The following is an 18,975-nucleotide window of genomic DNA, read 5'->3' on the forward strand; positions in this document are numbered from 1 at the left end:
AAACTCCAGCTCCTTCAGCTTTTTAATTGACCGCGTTATTCTGTTCTTATTTAATTGAGGTGGTAAATAATCCCCTTGAAGAAACTGAGACCACTGAGAGAGATTAAGCCTCTACCAAGATGAATAAAAACTTAAAAGGAAAGATAAACACATTAAAAATTAAAAAGCCCTTCAGTATTGAAATAGGTAAATCCTGATCTGTACTGGCATGCAAAGCCAGATTTTCAAACAAATTAATTTGTTTCTGCACATTTTTTTTGTGAATAGAAAATCATATTTGCTTTAGGAAAAGAAGCAGACATGCCGTTTCATCTTTGTTCATGCACAGTGCAAGAGCTGCTGGTATGCAGAACAGTGCTTTGAGTCAGTTTTGGAAGATCATTGGAATTTATAATCCAGAATGAAAAAGAAGTCGTTTCTCAATGTCATATATCTGCATGGTGGATTTGTTGTTGTTGTTATAAAAGAGGCAGGTTTCATCGCAGGAAAACAGACTGTCTTGGAGTCTATTTTACATGATTTGCTCTATTATTGTCCTCTGAAAAAAACAAGCAAACAATCCTAGGATTTTGCTGGAAGCATTGAAAGCCATATTATGGTTGGTTTTTTTTTGCTTTTTATGTGGTGCATTGGAGTAGCTTCATCCCAGAAGAGAACAGCTTCTTATATTATTCCAAAATAAATGGCAGCATTCTGACAGGATTGCACCCAACCTGCGTGCCACACTCAAAGATGCACAAGACAAAGCAGCCCGCTTTTTACATTGCATGGTTGCAGTTTAGGGAGTGTCAGCTGGTCCCAGTAGAGGGTCGTGGCCAAAATGGCTTTTTTAGGTTTGGCTTTATGCTATGAATTGCTCTGCAAGAGCTCTACAGTGAAAATGAAATGCACAAACTTCTGTACTGCCAGTCATCGGCTTGAGTAAATTAATAACGTAACATCATCCATAATGGAAGAACTTCCTGTGGCTGCGTGGATTTGGATTTCCTTAGTCCCGTTGACTAATACCAGAAAGTGTGATTCAGTGAGTCCAAAATCAGTGGTACCAGAAAGCAGCTGGTTCACGTACCTAATGATTGTGTCATGGTTTCTGCCCATTTTGAAATAGAATACATTCACTTCAGTCACCTGTGAGGAGGCTGTAAGAAGCCTTGTTGGTTTGTCACAAGTGATTCATTTAAACGACCCTGCAAAAATGAGGGAACATGGCAAGAAGTGGCCTCTGTTTAATACAGTTTGCTCACTGGTACCTTGGGAGAGATCATGGGAACCATGGGAGTGGGGTTTAATTGGATAAAATATTTTTTGCTGAGTACATGTAAAGTTCGGGAAAGACATGTCTAAAATCTCTCGTCCCTCCATGTTCACATAGTGCATGTTTAAATCATGCAATTCCTGCACATAAATTAGGTCTTCTGAATAACGTTTTATAAATAAATAATAATCCCTATATAGAACTTCAAGCATCCCAATTGTCATCATAAAGCTGCAGGAGTTGGCTACAGAATGTATCAGTCTGACCTTCTAGCAAGTTCCTGTTTATTTGCTCTCTCCCTGGCCACGAGTCTTCTAGCTGGCGTTGCTGTCAGACAGTTTCTCATTCTGAGTATCTTCTGTCATCATCCCTCCTGTCCCGATTTGCAGCCAGCCTCGTTGGCTTTTCTGGGAGGGATTTTTAAGGGTGACCAAGCTCCAGTGGGAAGCTCATCACTAAAATGCCTGATCTAAGGGGTGCGTGGATCAGAATCACAGCAGGTGACCAGTAACGTAAGCCTCTACCCACACACTGATCTCATTGTTTTTCAACATAGATTTGTGTGCTCTTCTTGTTTTTCAAAATACCTTTTTTTATTATTATTATTTGGAAAAAAATAAGCTCGCTGATTTGCCTTCTGTTTACTTTCCATAACTTTCTTTGAAGATGCCAACAGAAATAGCTGTTTCTCAATCCATGTAATTACTAAAAGAAGCATCAATTTTCTAAGTCTGCCAGGCTTTTTTCCCCTTCTAACTAGCATGCTTTTACCCATTAATAGCACTTCTTAGAGTTATTCCAGAGTCAGCGCTGCCTGCTTTGAAAGACACACTGCTTCCTACGCTCAATTTTTAAAACTGATTTTATTACACATTATATTTCATGTAAAACGAAGTGAGACACTGGCTAAAAAGACATTAGACATACTGAGAGACCACTTAGGCTGCAAAGTCAACCACTTAAAGGCTAGGAAATGCTAGAAAAAACTTGATTTTCTTACACATTTTGAGAATAAGAATATGAACAAGTATTCTTTGCAGGTTTGTTTTTTTTTTTTTTTTTTTTTTAACACTACTTATGTGCAGATTGAGAACTTCTGGCGGATGATTTTGTCCAGACAAGGCTGTATTTACACAGCTCTGTCAGGAACAATTTGTTTGGCTGTGTTGAAATGCACAGGTATTGCTGCAAGCAGGAAGGCATTAGATCATCCCACGTGTAAGAAGTAGCTGATATTTTTGAGTGAGTGTAGGACATGTTTTAAAAACAGCTTTGGCTCACATTCATTTTCTTTGCAGAGATACGCCTTATTTCAGAAATTGCAACTTCATTAGAGGAAATTGGTGAAATTACCCTTTCTGCTACTTCAACAATCAAAACAAGCAATGATCCCCAGCCCAGGCAGTCATCCGGCATGGTTATTTTCATTTTGAATGGTTGATGTTGGGCAAAGAATGGAGGAGCTGACGTATCTTTCAATGGGGAGGGCTGGCCAACTGCACGCAGTGCTGCTGCGTGTCTGTTAGAGAGGAGCAGATTTAAGCCAGTCTGCCCGGTGTGAAACGTGTTGGTTGTGCCCGTAGGTGCTGCCCTTACGATGCTTGTGAATGCAGTGATAGGGAAATTACTGCATGTTTTAGTAGCTTGGGTGTCTCAGTTGTTGCGCAGATCCACAAATGGTTGGGTCCTAATTTGCCAAAATTGCCTGCCAGTCCTTTGGTACTTTTTCCAAGATGCGTTTTGGTTACCTTCAAGAAGACAGACTGCCTCTTGAAAAGCCGTCAAATATTAGCATGCTGCTGCCGGAGGAGAAGTACTTAGGGTAATTATGCTCTAGAGAATGAAACTTGGAACGTTTGTGGAGGAGAGAACAGAAGATTGCACTAAAACTACCTGCTAAATAAGGAAACAGCGTTAGACAGCAGGGCGAGCTTGCTGCTTTGCAGTTAGCTCTACATACTGGAAGAAAGTATAAACAGGAAAAAGCAGGCAGTGCCCTGGGATGAGATAAAAATGGCTTTTTTGTGTGTGTGCTGTCAACAAGTGGAGACGACTCACAAGGTGCTCTGCAGTGCAGCAGTAGAACGCTGAGCACAACCAACTGTGCGACTGCAGTGAGTCCCTTCTGAGAAAAGTGCGTTCTGAAGTGTAATTCAAGATGAGACCTAATCACAACGTGTCTATGTGTCACCAGGTCTACTGCTGAACTCTGCTATTCTGTGTGCCTTTTCATGCCCAAAGCAGCAGGCTTCTGCAGGAGAGAGCAGTTGATGATTAAGGCTTGAGCGTGGTGTAGGGCAGAATATTTTGGGAAACATGGCTTGGCAAGAGCTCAAGGTCTTCAGACAAGTTGCCGTTCACTTCTTCTTTGTTTTGTTTGTGGAATGAACCGCATTTCCTCATTCAGTGTAAATTCTGGTTTTAAGATCAGCTGCCAAGACTAGGAGAATTTTAGACATACGCATGCAAATACATTAATAAAAATAATTTCCTAGATGTATCTAGAGATTTATAAAATAATAATGAAGATTATGCATTCAGATAAGTAGAAGATGAATGTAAATTAAAACTTTATTCACCCACCAATTCTGATCAGGGTTTTGATTTTTTTTTTTTTTTTTTCTCTTTATCCATAAATGCTGGGAGCATGCAAAAATAATAATTATCACTTGTAAAATAAATTAGCAAGAAATTTTTTACTCCAATCTAATGAATTGACTCACTAAGAAATACTGAGCAAATAACTGTCCTAAACTACTTATATTCACAAGGTAAGGAGCAAGTGGAGGTATTAAGGACAATTACAATGAGAAACAGCAGGTGAAGTGCTGTAGGCTACAGGAGAATGGAGTGAGTGTTCTCCAACAAGGAGGATTGCTTGTGTGCTCTTGGAGCCTGGGGAGGACATCCTCGGCTCTCACTGTTCATGTAGAAATTATTTTTTATACATTATTTTTATGTAGAAAGGATTTTCTGGATCCTGTTCAGTGCATGTATTCACATTCAGAAAAACGTCAAACTCCATTTTAAAAAGTGATTTTTGCTTTCAATATCTACAGTAACACAGTTGTAAATATTGCCTATAATTATTACTGGGGAAATTATGTAGCTCCATTCTGATTTCGTTTTATACTGAGTAACTCATTTTGTCTTTGCTGATGCTAGAATAGATATATTTACAGGTGGAAATGGTACTGCTTTTAGCTTTTTTTTTTTTTGTTGCAGTGTGGAAGCCAAGCTCTTTTAGTTTCCTTGAATTAGAGCATACTCCCAGCTCTCTGCTCCCATGTGAAGCCCTCCCCATACGTCTTTCATGTTACATTCAGCTCTGAGGACTGGTGAGGGTTGGAGGATGCTGTGTCAATTCTGGCTTATGTAGTTCATCAAAATTCGGGCAAGCTTCAAAGCTTTGTGTGCCAAGAAAAAGATGTATCAGCTTAGGTAGATACGATCTGGCTGGCAAGCTCATACTGTCTCTTTCTTTTTTGTGTTTTACCTCCATGTTATTATGCTCCTTTCATCGTACAATCTAAAGCTTTGCCTACAAGGCTGATGCGCCTATAGCTGCATAGGTCAGAGCTCCTCCTTTCCATTTTCTGAGATGTAAATGTTTTAGTTTTTCTCCAGTCTTCAGGTTTGATATGGAGTATATGCAGGACGGTTTATTTAAAAATCCCCTAAGATTTTCATCCTGTTATAGCAAACCAGTGATCCTGAGATATTTTGTATCCTGGGGAGAAATCTTGGCAATGTCTTCTGATGCTCTTTCAGTTTGAAATCTCCAAAACCAAACCTTGGACCATGAATACATTAAGTGCCTTCATTTACAAAGGTTAATTCACAACTTTTCAGCTGTCATCGTTAGTGTCTGAAGCATCATGTTTTAGCTGGAGTCTCTTATTGGAAGCTAGCCTAAATTATAGGTTTTCCAGTTTGGTAATGTGTTGCCAGGGCCCAAGCTGGAAGAACTGGAAGAAAATGCACGTTGTGCTGGTGTATAGATCTCAGTTGCTGATCCTTTTGCCTTTTCAGTTGGTGCTCCTTCTGCCTCATTCCTCCATAGAAGTCGCAGATACATGCATAGGGCCTGTATTGATACCTTGAAACTCTGTGTACTTTGCAGGGAGCAGAGCAATTGCAAGTTTCTAATCTCGCTTTTGTTAAGCTTAAATATATTTAAAATATTTATTGCTTTAATATAAGGAAGCCAAAAGCTTTGGGCTATTAACACTAATTAAAAGTGCAGTCTGCAAACTCCTCCACAAAAAAACCTAGCCAGAAAGAAAACCATTCCAGAACAGTGCAGTTCTGCCAAAACCGCCCTCATCTGATGAAGTCTCTTCTAAAAACGTATATCCAAACCCATAAATGTGTTGGCATTATTTTAGATGCATCGATCTAATGTGATGTAAATAGAACATTACTTCCATAGCAGAAGTTAAGGGGGTTTGCTCTTGCTTTGTCTTGAAGGAATCTCTCATTCAGTGAGCAGCAGCTGGGGCTCAAGGGCTCTGTCCATGGGTGTGAGCAGGGAGGGAATCCACTGCTGCAGCTCCATGCTCCATGAGGAGGTCTGATGAAAATAACATGCTTTGCTTGCTTCAAAAGCAGAGCTGTAGTGCTGGTCCTTTGACTCCTTTATCCCTTGTCAGCATGAAGTAAGGATGCAGGAACATCACCCCCAGAATGTGATATGGTCCGTTCTAGGAAGGCGTTTAATCATCATAATCACACATCACTGTGACTTTTCATTTGAAACTAGAAGCTTTTTAATAGAAATGCTGCTTTTTTTATCTGCTGTTTAAAACTTCAATTCTGTGTACTTTTCATTGTGGCTCTAAAGCTAAAAATTGCCAGGTTATTCTCAGTTATGTGAATAAAAATCAGTCAAGTACCATTATGAAGGCTGCCTACAATACGCTTTTGTATTTTCTTTGCAAGCAGATCCTCCCTCGCCTGTTTCCTTTCTTGAATACTGGCCGCACCTCATCAGTTTCCCCTCTCCTCCTGTGGTTATTCATTTGTGTGCATGCAGAGAGCAGCTCTGCGAGAACAAGCTCAGCAGAAGCAAACTGATCCCAGCCCCCATAGGTGCTTGTGGCCATGCAGCACTGCTGTCAGCTGCCTGAAATGGAAGACTTGGGATGAGAAACACCCAGCTGCAAGCACCAAGGGCACTTGTGTTACTCTGAGTGTGGGAGACAACAGCTCTTGTGGGGGCTGAGCAGTTTGCTGTGATGAAGGCAGGTGGGGAATCTTTACTGCTGAACTCTCTTCTGCTTCCTGACAATTTCTTTGTCCTAAGAGTTGTGAAAACTGCATCAGTTTATAGACTGGTTAGGCACCATCTGCACATCCGAGTAAAAGAAATTTTCCTTAATGAAGCAGTGAAAAGCTATATGAATAGGTATAGAAGACTTGTTTTGATTTTATTATTAAAAGCGTATTTAGCATGAAAATTCCTTCTCATTTTTTTTCCCATAATAGCCCAGTGCTTCAAATAAATGTCAGATAGTTTTCCCTGTACTGGCAAATGTTGTGATTTGTAAGTCTGCAGGGATATGTTGAGAAACTGAACACTATTAAGATAGCAAAAACTTTTCAGTTGGTCTTGTAGTTTTGTAGGAGCACTGCAAGGGCCTTGCAGTAGTGATGTGTAACTTAGCATGTGAGGAAGGACCTGCAAGCACAGAAACCTTACAAAGTATTTGGAACTGATTCCTAGAGCAGCCTAGCTGATCCGAAATACCAGTCCTGGTCTTGCAGAAGCTGAAGTCCTCCAACTGTTTTTGAGTTAGGAACAGATAATGATCACCAAGAAAAAGCCTAGAGAAAGATTGAAGCTTGTGGATAGAATGACTACTTTCTACCCAAAAGAAACTGTTTGAGTGTTTTAAAAAATAATAAATAAATAAAAAATCCAGGCCCCATAAAGCAAACTCTTTGAAACGGTTTCCCTGAGGGAGATGGTCCACCATCTGGTTGCAGCTGATTGTAGTTGTACATCACTTTCCTCTTTGTCTGAGGAATGGAATAGATAGTGGTAGCTGCTTCATATTTCTCTGTGGAGGGCATCATGTATGAGGAGCTGTAAGAGGTCTGGTGGCTTTGGGCCAGGTTGGTGAGTTAGAGTATTAATCTAATGCTTTCCAATGGCTCATTAAAAAGGGTAAGTAGGAAGGGAATTAAGTACTTTGGACTTGTGAAGGGCAACTTTATGCAGACAAGGAGAAATTGTCAGGTAGTGATTTACTGTTGACTTCTGATGCCTCATAGCTGAGTTGTGTATTGGCAGGAAGAAGCATGCAGTCAGATTCCTTAGGGCCTGCCTCTCTTCAGGAAGAAACAGCTTACAAACTGTGCAATGGCACTTCCAGGAAAATGCGGTTCTACCTTCGGTCAGCTCCAGTTAAAGTTACTGACAGACCTGCTGTTTGATCTTGTAGCTATCAGCGCAGGTTTCTTTTCAGTCTTTCCTCTTTTAAAGCTTCCCTTTGGTATAAAGAAGCAAATTCTTAGTGATAAAGGGGAAAAAATATATTTTTAATAGGAGGATTACATACACCTGTGAGAGCAGCCTTTCTAATTAGTGCAAAATATTCTCTCTGATTGTGGAGAATTTCAGTCCTGAAGTAATTAGAGTATGGCTGATTTATAAGCGCATTGTCAAGTGTCTGAAACCTGAGTGAGGTTTATGCTGTAAAGGGTTGTAAATTACTGAGTTTGTCTACATATTTAGTCTGAATTTGGAGGGCCAGATATTTATTTTGCATATCTTGTAACTGTTCTAAACCTCATTTGAAGTTTGACCTCAATATTTTTTTTCTATCCCATTGTGAGAAAATTATAGTCACTTTTGTTTTTATTTTAAATAACACTTTAAAAATATAGAATAATAATAAAGATAATGTAGAATAGAATAACATTTTCTTGTTAAAGGAATCTTCACTGTTTCCATGTGCAGAAAGTGTTTAATGTAGAGAGATGGATTTCCTCTACATTAAAGACACATTTCATTGTGATTAACTGTTCCCAACAGAAGATGCTGTTTAAGTTTCTTTGGGAAGTTTGTTGCAACCAAATGCTGATTTCCCTTGAAAACTGTTTCCAGATGTTGACATGTAGAAGCGTTAAGTGGTGCTTGTTTACAAAGTGCTCTTAGTTTTTCAGTGTTTATTTTGCTGGATGGTGTAACTCAAACTTTGAATGCAGAGCATTTTATCTGCATATCATTTATTAGTTAGACTGGTAATATTTAGAAGAATTACCTAAGTTTTCAGGTGCACGGCTTTTTTGGATTGAACCTGGAAGCAGCAGGTTTCAAAACTATGTGAAAATTGAATTTTCAAGTCAGTTAATTGAACATTAGTTCACTTTATGGTGCAAGATAGCAGCATAAAGTGAACCAGGGTTGTCGCAGCGCAAGGAACGTCAAAATGGAGATTGGACAAGTGGAGGCTCAAGCACTGCGTGACGGTTCAACCAAAAGGAGCACTCTGAGCAAAGTGCAATTATTTTTGTTCAGGATATAAATGAAGTAATTAGATATCTACTCTACCCTGTGCAGCTGTTGCAGTGCACACCCTCTTTTGCTATGTCTCCTTGACATAGTTTTTGTGAAATTCTGTAGGACACTTGATCCCACTCTTAGACTTCCGTGCCATTGAGGGCTATTTAGCAGAGCTCTCCAGCAAGGTCAGTGAGGAATCCTGCTCCGTAGCTGGCTCTACGTCACCAGCAAGTTCCCAAGATACAGTGATTCACTCAACATCATTCTGGGCAGTTTAAAATAGGAGTGAGCCAGATCCTCCACTTGTACAAATTGGTGTTACTATATTAAATTCAGACAGGCCTAATTATAAGTACTTAAGCAGTCACTGAAGGTTGCACAATCTATTGCTTTTGTTGAGTGTGTGCTCACCCATAAAAGTGAGGTTATGCAACCGAGCCCTATATGAATACGTCTCTGTCTCAGCTGCTAATTGAAAACAAACACAGTAGGATTAATAATTCACTTCTCAGGAATTTCTGTATCATAAATTATGAGGGGAATCTACCAGTTGCATTAAGAAAGATTATTCTGTTGCAATATTCATAAGTCCCAATGGCAATGACTGGAGGTCGCTAAACAGGGAGAAATTGGACTTGTGCAGGGTTTTGTTTTTCTCAGTTGCTATGGCTTTCAGGCCTCCTGCAGCATAGAAAGCACTTCCCAAGCCAACACAGAGGAATTTGGTAGCAAAACTACTGTTGACATGAAAAGGGGAGGATAGACTGTTTTGATGCACAGGAAATGTGGCACTTTTCTGTCTGGTACCTGTGCCTTTTCGGTTTAAAAACTATCTGTGTTTTGTAATAGGGGCTTAGGAAATTGTCTTTTCTGTCTTTGGGGAGGAAGTTGCATTCTGTCTTCTTAATTAGTTGGTTGGAAGATGAAAGCAGGTGCCCCAGGGGCAGAGGATTCCAGGAGGTTTGGAATTTTTGAACCAAGGAACTTCTAAGAAATGGCATATTATGAATTCTGATTTATCTTGGCTTCGCTGAATGCTGCCATCAAAGACGTTTATGTGGATGCATATCCTGCTCTCATCTACTTAGATGCTGTACTCTGCTCTAAAGTACCATGTACTGATTTTGCAGTCCTGAACGTACATATAGAAAGTAATTATGGAGACAGTTCCATTCCTTTTGGGTATTTGATGGTGGCTGATACCTTGGACTTTGTTTTACTGTGGCTTCCATGATTACTGCCTAGGAAAGAGTCTTCAAAAATTAGATGCTCTTTTCAAATTAGAGTATAAAGAAAGGTATGTGGAGGATTTTAAAATCTGCTCTGAGAGATAACACAACAGGTAAATGCACAGAGAGGCCAGAAGATTGATACTTGGTTCAGCCTTCCTGGTAGCTATGCCAGTTGGTGCTATTTAAGCAGTCCCAGAAAGTTCCACTCTTCTGCTCTTCTTCTACAGCTGTCTATTGTGGGTCTCAGGTCCAAGAACTGTTGCACTTTCCATAACCAGGTGGGTGGGGTGCAACTGACTTGCAGGCAGGAGTCGGGACCTGGAGCAACCCTGTGCCCCTGTGCTGGAACATTGGGTTGGGACCTCTTGGGCAAGCAAAGCCCAAACACTGCAGCCCGAAGTGGGTAGTCAGCTTGCTGCTATTCATCCTCTGTAGGGTCCATTTTTCTTAGGCATCTTTTATTTGTCTGGTATTAGAAACTGTTTTTAGGGTTTGTCAGTTCTTTCAATATACAACATTTTAGTTTCATGGCATGCAATGAGTATACCTGTATCTTCTATAGAACAATTCACCGTGGTCCAGAGACTACTTTGGAGCATGAGTATTGTTTACGGTGCTACATATAACCGCTGGCTTTTCATCCAGAAAGGCCATGCTCCCGTTTGGTGACAGCAAAATGATGTATGTTTGCTCTTTAGTGTGCGGTCTGTAACACTTGTCTCCATGATCTGTTCTGTGCAGCATGTTTTACTCTGTGCAGTTCCTGTTTCTGGATTTGCATCGTGTCACTGCCTTGCCTCAGGACAAACCTGAATGCAGCACTGCCATAAGTCATGATCTTCAGTTCTGAAATTTCTGAATGTCCTTCTATATCCATATATCCATCTGTGTATCTATAGTTTATAGACATTCCTCATGCAATTATTTCCCTGACAGTGGGAGATTATTTGGACTTCTGTACATGAAGGGCCTTTCTGCACTCAGTATTGAGCTCTACCCCAAGTCCCTTGTGGCTGTTGTGTGGAAGAAAGATAATGTGGAAGAAGAATGGTGGTACGGAGTAAGACTGAGTTCAAATTAGACATGAAAGTTGAGTTCATGAAACATGAAGTGCTCCAGCTGCGTCAGGAGTGCTTGTATGCACATGCCATGGGTATTGGTGTGTTTTGGGTGATTTCCTAAGGGGATCTATAAAATACTAACTTTTAAAACCCTGCCTATTCTTCTTTCTAATCCCTGTAAATTTTCTTCTGTTTCAATCAAGCATGAGGAAAAATAAATAAATAAGTAAAATAAGCGCAAGTTTCTCCTCAACAGGATAGACTGAGGAAAAAAACCAACTGCTCATGTGATTTCATGTGGTACTATACAGGAGGGAGTTGGGATGGAGAGAGCAGTGTTGTAGATGTATAGTCACATGGTAGAGCTCATATCTTGTTAGACAGCAAAAGCCTATGAGAGCTTTGCAGCAATGGATCCTGTAAAATGAAAAAGAAATAAGGATGCAAAGTATTCATTCCTTGGCAAAATAATATGTCAGTGAAAAAATCTTTTTTCTTCCCCTTGAAATTAAAAAATGAAATGGTTCTGTTCTGCATGGAGCTCTCACATTCTCTGCACAGCGTTTGCAATTACTGCTGGAAGACTGAAGCGCACTGAACTGGTGTAGCTCTAATTGTAGCGTGGTCCCATTCTCACTGAAGTACTTTTAAACTATATTTAGTATGTAATTGAGATGTTCTAACATGGGCTATTAGTCCAAATACTAGTGTAAATGAGGCAGAGAGTATTAAGATGCGTTTAAAGATTGTCAAGCAATGCCAAATAGATCAGATGGTCTTGCTGTGTCTTGCGAAATGGTTCTTATTGCTGAGGGAAAACCAAACCTGCATAACATTGCATGGATGTGCATGCTGCTGGGGGAACCACATTCCCCTGTCTCCTTCGTGCTTCCTCCTCCCGAATGCTCTGTGCCCACAAAGGTGAGGGCGCTGAAGCAAGAACTAGCATGGAACCATCAGAAAAGGTTCTCCCACAGAGTGAGGCTGGAGGGGAAGAGATGTTGGTGGGAAGGTCAGTGCTTTGTGCCCATCCTGGGGTGAACACCCTGCTATACTGGCCCTGCTGTGGAGTAGAGCAGGCCTGGGACTTGGCCCCGTCCTTCCTGTGCTGCCAGGGCGATGCAGAGCTGATAAGCCCCTGGGACAGGAGATGGCTCATGGTACACATGGGCAGGGAAGGAGAGGAAAGTGCCAAACAGAAGGTGTCATCACGTGCCAGTTTTGTTCCAAGTAAAGCATGTTTTGTATAACCCAGACCTGGACAGATGATAAAATGCTTGTCAGAAGTACGTGTTTTTTGTTAAGCACTGCAAAGTTCCTGGAACGTGCTAGCACTGTGTCTGTAGTGCTTACAGAGCTTTATATGGACTATTCAAAATATTCGGAGCATAATACAGTAAGTTTTATATTCCAGAGACAGGATTTTCTGTTTTATAGCATTTTTCACACTGTGACAAGCATCAAAAACCTAAAATTATATTAAAATGGATAATTAAAAAGTTCAGCAATATTTTGTGATCCAGGAAGTAAGCTTGACTAATGTGGCTTCTACAAATTCTATATATCATGAGACACGATCGTATTTGAGCAAACTCAGTTATATATCTGAGACATTGTGGTGCTTATAAAATAGACTAAGTGCAAAACAGTGTGCCTTGAAACTGTCCTCAGTTTGGACAGAAGTCACTGCAGACAGGTGAACCCCTGATATGGAAGATAGGGCGGTGTTTTTTTCACTAATGTAATAATCATGTGTTGCAATTTTTCCTTCTAGGAGACAGAGCTGCTCGATATCAGTCTTGTCAAAGATGCCAGATGTGGAAAACATGCCAGAGCTCCCAAGGTAGGCATTTCTGCTGTGTGATTACTTGTTGCATTGATTACCTAGGCAAAACAGAATATGAATTACATGCAAGAATTTTTTTATAAAACACTCCTTTAGATAATAAGAAATGTTTTGTCTTTGCTTCATTTATCGTAGTTGCTGATAAGAAGTGCTGTGATGGTTGTGCTATTGTGACTGATGCTGTATTTAGAATGGTGATGGAAGCTCTGCTGGCAGTGAGTGAACAGAACTGCTGGTTTGTCTGGCGCTGTGGTTAAACTTGCTTAAGTTTCCAATTTCCCTGATGGCCAGGAGCTGATGGTTGTGGAGCTCCATGTTGCATTTGGTATTGCTTATTTTCTTATTTGAGTGCCTCTTGAGGACAGAAAGAGGGATTTTTTAATTATTAAACTGTCCTCAGAGAGGTCAGGATATCAGTTCCCTTAGGCCCTCTCTGATACATTGCATACTCGTTTGCTGTCTTTAAAGACAGTAAGTTGTAGACACGTGTTCTCTGTGGTGTTTTCATTTGGACAGAAGCGACACATGAAAGAGAAAAAAAGAAAAACAACAACGGAGTGCACAGCTCTGGAAGCAAGAGTGTGCCTTTGGGCATCGCAGGAATGATAAGGAGAAAAGGAGACCTCTATAGGGTCCTGACAGTATGGCCTTGCTGCTCTTTAGCTGCAAGCCTGTGAACTTTCAACAGCCCAAAGCAATCCTTTTCCTGCCTCCATCCTGGGAGAAGCACGACCAGATCTGTGGGCTGCAGCTCTACCTGAGTCTGCCAGTGTGCTCCTTGCACCCAGCCCCAGGCCAGGGGACAGCCCCACGGGCACCTCAGGGTGTGAGGTACACCATGGCAGTGGGAGAGGTTGCTTCTTCATGCCAGAATGTAACTGCAGTTATCTCTGAACAGACTGTTCACATCTGGTTTGCAGAGTTTTTCATGTAATGTTGGCAGCATTCTAAAGGCTGAGTTATAATTGAAATGCAGCAGAAGTACTTTATGACATCCACATTAATACCAAGTGAGTTCACCATGATTAATGGTTCTATGATGAATAGCAATAAAGTATTAACAATTGCTAGAACATTATTTTAAAATGCTACCCGCTTTACAGAGGACATTCATGTTCTTCTAACAAAATGTTTTTAGCTAAAATTTATGCATAGCTATTGCCTTGGTGACTTTTATTTATTAGGTTATATAAAGGCTGTTTTTGTTGCCACACGTTATGGATTGACAGTGGTGGTGTTAAATGAAGGGTATGAGAAAATCTTGACTTTTAGGGTGGTGAAATGCACCACCTGTGTGAATGAGTTTGCTTTTTGTCATAGATTTATGTGTGGGCAGAATGGAAACAGTGCCTGGGTTGGTCGCTGATAGAATTTTGCAAGTGATATGAAGCAAAAAGCTCATTTTGGGGCCAGTTGTGCCTGTTCTGCTTTGAGCTGTGAGGTGGCTCAGCAAAAGAGTGAGTGTTACAGAAGCCTTGCGCATGTCTTGTACACAGAAGACACAACTCATGCAGCAGCTGTAGGAAGGCTTGGCCTTAAGTCAATCACTGGCAGCTTGTGACTGCATGGAGGTTTCTAGGAATAGCTTGGTACAGTGGCTTAAGAGAGCAGCATCGCTTCTGAGTTTTACTTGCCAAAGTTCCGGGTTTTAGAGACTCATCCACAGCTGTACTTGCAGATGGAGCAGCCCTGGCACTCAGGTGAGCATAAATACTGAATGATGTTTCTGGATGATTTCTGTACGGGAAAGCAAAGCTGTCTCCATTAGCATACAAAGAGCTCATTCATGATCTGCTCACTGTACAGTAAAAGTACAGTGTATGTGACAATTGTGTTGTGATGATGAATCTGAGCTGTATCCAGCATGGTGGGTCTGTTGGGATCTACTGGTACCTGCTGAGCATCTTGCCTTGTGTAAAGTGTGGCATCCAGCATAATTTCCAGACAAGGCACAGAGTTTTAGCTGCCAGGAACAAATACTTCTTGCTGCTGTGGTACCACTTCACACATTTCATAGCCATCCCAGAAGTTATCTTACATTGTCTGGTGGGATCATCATTGACAGCAGAAGTTGCTTCCTTTATTTGCCTTTCCAGATGGAATGGACAGTGTGTTGTTTTGCGCTGGCGGAGCTTTGACTGTACAAGAGATTTAGGTAATTTCCTATAAATTCCTCTGCCAGCCCCCGCTCTCATACTATTGTACAGTTTTTATACTATGTTAGGGGAGTTCTGCCAGTTTGTGCTGATTTTTCCATCTATTTTCAGAGTTTTAAGAGGGAGTGGATTCTATATGTGGGTTGTCATTAAAAACTTGAGAAGTTCATGGGAATTTTTCAACATTATTTAGTGTATTTCTGATACAGTGTTACCTTTTGATAGAAGTGTCATCTTTAATAAGCTTTGACTTTTCTGTTAAACATAAAGCAAGCAATTCTTTTTTATTTTTCTAGCATACTAAATTTAAATGTGATTAACAACACTTATGGCAAACTACCTAAACTGTAGAGGTACACTGTGTCAGAAGGCCATCAGCAAGTGGCGATTTTAAAGGAATATAAGTAGCCCTTGTTATCAAAAACACTTTCTTCCTCTTCACCATGTGGAATGTACACTTCTTTGCCATAAGTCACTATCCACCAGTGAGAACATTTCTTTGGTTAGCTTCATCAACGTGCCAAACTTTTGTTCTTTTTGATGGCTAGCAACAGTCTGTTCTCATGCTGCATTCAGGGTATCTGCTGTACAGCTGTTGGCATTGCTAATTTCTGAAAAGCAGAGAAATGCAAAGGGTTTTTCAGATAGCTTGTCTTTTAGCCTTGTTGGTTGGCACTTAATTTTCACAATATTTTTCCATAAATCAAGAGAAATTTTCTGTTCGTTGTGTCTTCTAGTCACTACTGTAACAAAACTAAATACTTTTTCATTCTGGAGAAATTTTCCTCAATTAAGCAGCCAAATGCTTTATTCTTGTTTAGGAGGTATAGTCACAGAATCACAGAATCACAGAATCACCCGGGTTGGAAGGGACCCCAAGGATCATGTAGTTCCAACCCCCCTGCCTAGCAGGGCCACCAAACATACACAATCAGATCAGGTTGCCCAGGACCCCGTCCAACCTGGCCTTAAACACGTCCAAGGACGGGGCATCCACAACCTCCCTGGGCAGCCCGTTCCAGGGCCTAACCACTCTCCTAGTAAAGAACTTCCCCCTAACATCTAACCTAAATCTTCCCTCCTTCAACTTAAAACCATTTCCCCTAGTCCTGCTGTTGTCATTTGATCCTATTTCACATCGTTCCTAAGTAGTTATAGTTACCCAGGCAATCAGACTGAAACCCGTTAGAATAGCCCAGCTGTAGATGATGGCCCTGGAGCCAAGGTCATAATCTTAGAAGTGGAGAGTAATGATTTTCTGCACTGTCGCATTCAGGGGTCCTGCAGTGCATCTGTGGCTGTCGCACTCCAGCTTCTTTTGTTGGAAGGGGGCTTTGTGTTCACTCTTCTAGAACACTCTAGAATCCTTTTAGAGAGCTAGGGAAGGTGAGACAAGTCCAGGAAGCTCAAGGAAGCTGACAACCTATCTATTTTGAATGCCCAGCTGAAGGGAGTAGAAGGCACAGTGGTTTTACAGCAAAGAAAGTGTGGCATGAAGAGTAAAGATTGTATATGGAAATAAGCCTCTTACCTAGAAATGTAGTTAGCTAATGATGAAGTCATATCTTTAGTAGGTACCTAAGCATGTAACAGCTGGGGAATGCAAAGGTTGTTCTCCAACCGTTAGATTAATAAATAGTGTACTCAGACGACCCTTGTGTTACTGAGGAACTTCAACATTGCCTTCTTTTTTTTCCACATCTTGTCAGGGAAAAGTTCTTCTGTCTTCAACTGCAGTTTGCAGGAAGAATAACAGTTCTCCATCCCACTGCAGTATACGTACAAAGGTATTTTCTTTGGAAGAAGGGCAAGTCTTAGGCAGTACTGAACACCTCTGCAGATCTCTAAATGTGAAGATAAATGAAAGTAATGTTCTAAAGAGAACAAGAGAAGATTTACCAATTGTGCACGTTAGAAAAAAATGCCTGAATTCAAAATAAAGTGAAATTTATAAAGTAGCGAGGGAATGATGATTATCAGAATTTAGCCTTTTTAGTAAGCATTAGAATCATTTAGGAAGGGAAGAAGAGAAATTTTGAGAGTAGGAGATTAATATGCAGTTCATTTCTTCTTTCGGAAGATGTGACCACACATAAATTCAGCAGAGCCTTTTGGAAACACAGCATGCTTTTTGTCACAGGACGGCATCAGCAGAGGTAGAGCACCAGCATGCTGAGAGCTCCCATTGTTTGTACTTACAAATGCAGAAGGCCATGTGGAAACCATTAGTTGCAATGAAGCAATTATTTATTTCCTTTCATTTACACGTTACCTGGTAGCACTCTCTCCAGCTTTCTTTCCTTTGGTGTGCAGGCTAATGAAGGCTAGCAATTCCTGTTGTAAAGTTTAATGAAGTGGCCTGCAAAATAAAATAACACAAACACTGCAGAGAAACATGTTTTTTTTTTTACAATAAGACACACAGGTAGATCTGATCATGCACACAGCTTTATGAGGCATGGAAGAGCCTCTCAAAAGAATGTCTTAAAATCGAGATGTAGCATTAACCCTTGGTGAAAGGTTAGGCAGAGAAAATGGGTCTGCCAGCAGCATGCTCACAAGACTGTGAAATTCACACTTCTTACTATCTTGTATTTACTTTAGCCTGTAACAGTTTCTATGGAAACTAAAATCATAATGCAACTGTGCAAGTGTTTTTGGTAACGAGAAGAAATATCGGGATGGGTTGGCAGGAGTGAGGAAATAACCCTATGGCAAATGTTCACATTTAAAACTTTAGATGCGTTTTATCAGTATGTTTTCCCTCAAAAAAATCATAAGTCATTCATCAGGAGATAAATTGATTTAAATGACATATACTCTGGAACCTGCAGGAGAGGAAATTATGGATCATGGGATTGCATTTATGACAAAATGTTTACAGTGCGCGGTCCCCACTTTGAAAAACACTCTGCTCCCTGGCCCCAAATATTCTCACTTAATAGAGGATACTCTACAGAGGAAAATAATGAAGCCTCCCTGATATAGGAAATTTACCAAGGCCTCAACTACTTCAGTATTGTCAGCAGATGCTGCACGTTGTGGGTTTGCCTAAAATCCTGAGCTAGAGTGCAACGACTTCAGGATTACCTCACCATGCATCTTCCTCACTGCAAAGAGCTGGCTGATTGGTGACGTGTTTGCAGAGAAAAACTCAACTCCCTGAACTAGTCTCAAAAACTAACAACATAATCCAAATTATGCAGCAGAAAATCTGGTGATTTTCAGGGAAATTAGGTCTTTATTTGAATGCTTAGAGCTGTCAAGACTGCTGCCTTGCAGTGCCTACTTCTGTGATCATTGCTCTGACTTTGAATCAGGAGGATTTTGCTGGGTTTTGAGTAGAACTGGTGCAGGTAAGCAGGAAGTAAGGCTGCTGCCTGGTGTGTTGCTAATTACAATCTATTTATTTCTCATCTTTCAAACATGCTGCATGAATTTACAAATGTGAGGGGAGAACTCTTGAACTCACTCAAAGCACACAAATGCACAAATAAATAAATTACAGATGCAAATAAAGTATATTACAGATTGATTCATGTTAGAATAAGGCTATAACTTGTTACTTATGAGTACAATGACAAGAAACCTAATTCAGTTAATTGATTTGTTTTTGGTATCTAACTTAAATTTTAGCTAGCAGACATTTTATGGTCAGGGTTTTTTCTTTTTTTTTGTCTTTCTTTTGCTATCAGAACAAAAGAAGCTTCCATCTTGAGCACGTTTGAAAGCTGCACAGATATTCATTACTTTGTGATAAGGTCTGAGCTGAGGCAAATATGCTGTGTTTAATAATCTTCACGATTAGAGTGCCTGTGGGGAATAGCAGATAGATGTAGGCTTTTCTTTTTTCCTTTTCTTTCTTGTGGTCCACTCAGTAAATTCCCCAGAAAATCCCCTTGCTGCCTGCATGGG

The 18,975-nt window shown here is 40.5% G+C and overlaps 1 protein-coding gene across 6 annotated transcripts in view; it reads left to right on the forward strand.

Annotated features, from left to right (window-relative positions):
- Positions 1-18,975, forward strand: part of PLCB1 (phospholipase C beta 1) — a 375,296-nt gene that overhangs the window by 93,012 nt on the left and 263,309 nt on the right. For all 6 annotated transcript variants that reach the window (XM_048938285.1, XM_048938286.1, XM_048938288.1 and 3 more), the window contains exon 3: positions 12,833-12,901. In XM_048938285.1, the coding sequence (XP_048794242.1) occupies positions 12,833-12,901 (69 nt within the window). The remainder of the gene's footprint in view (positions 1-12,832; positions 12,902-18,975) is intronic.

This window comes from Lagopus muta, chromosome 2 (genome assembly GCF_023343835.1).
Source record: "Lagopus muta isolate bLagMut1 chromosome 2, bLagMut1 primary, whole genome shotgun sequence".
In the NCBI taxonomy this organism is placed as follows: Eukaryota; Metazoa; Chordata; class Aves; order Galliformes; family Phasianidae; genus Lagopus; species Lagopus muta.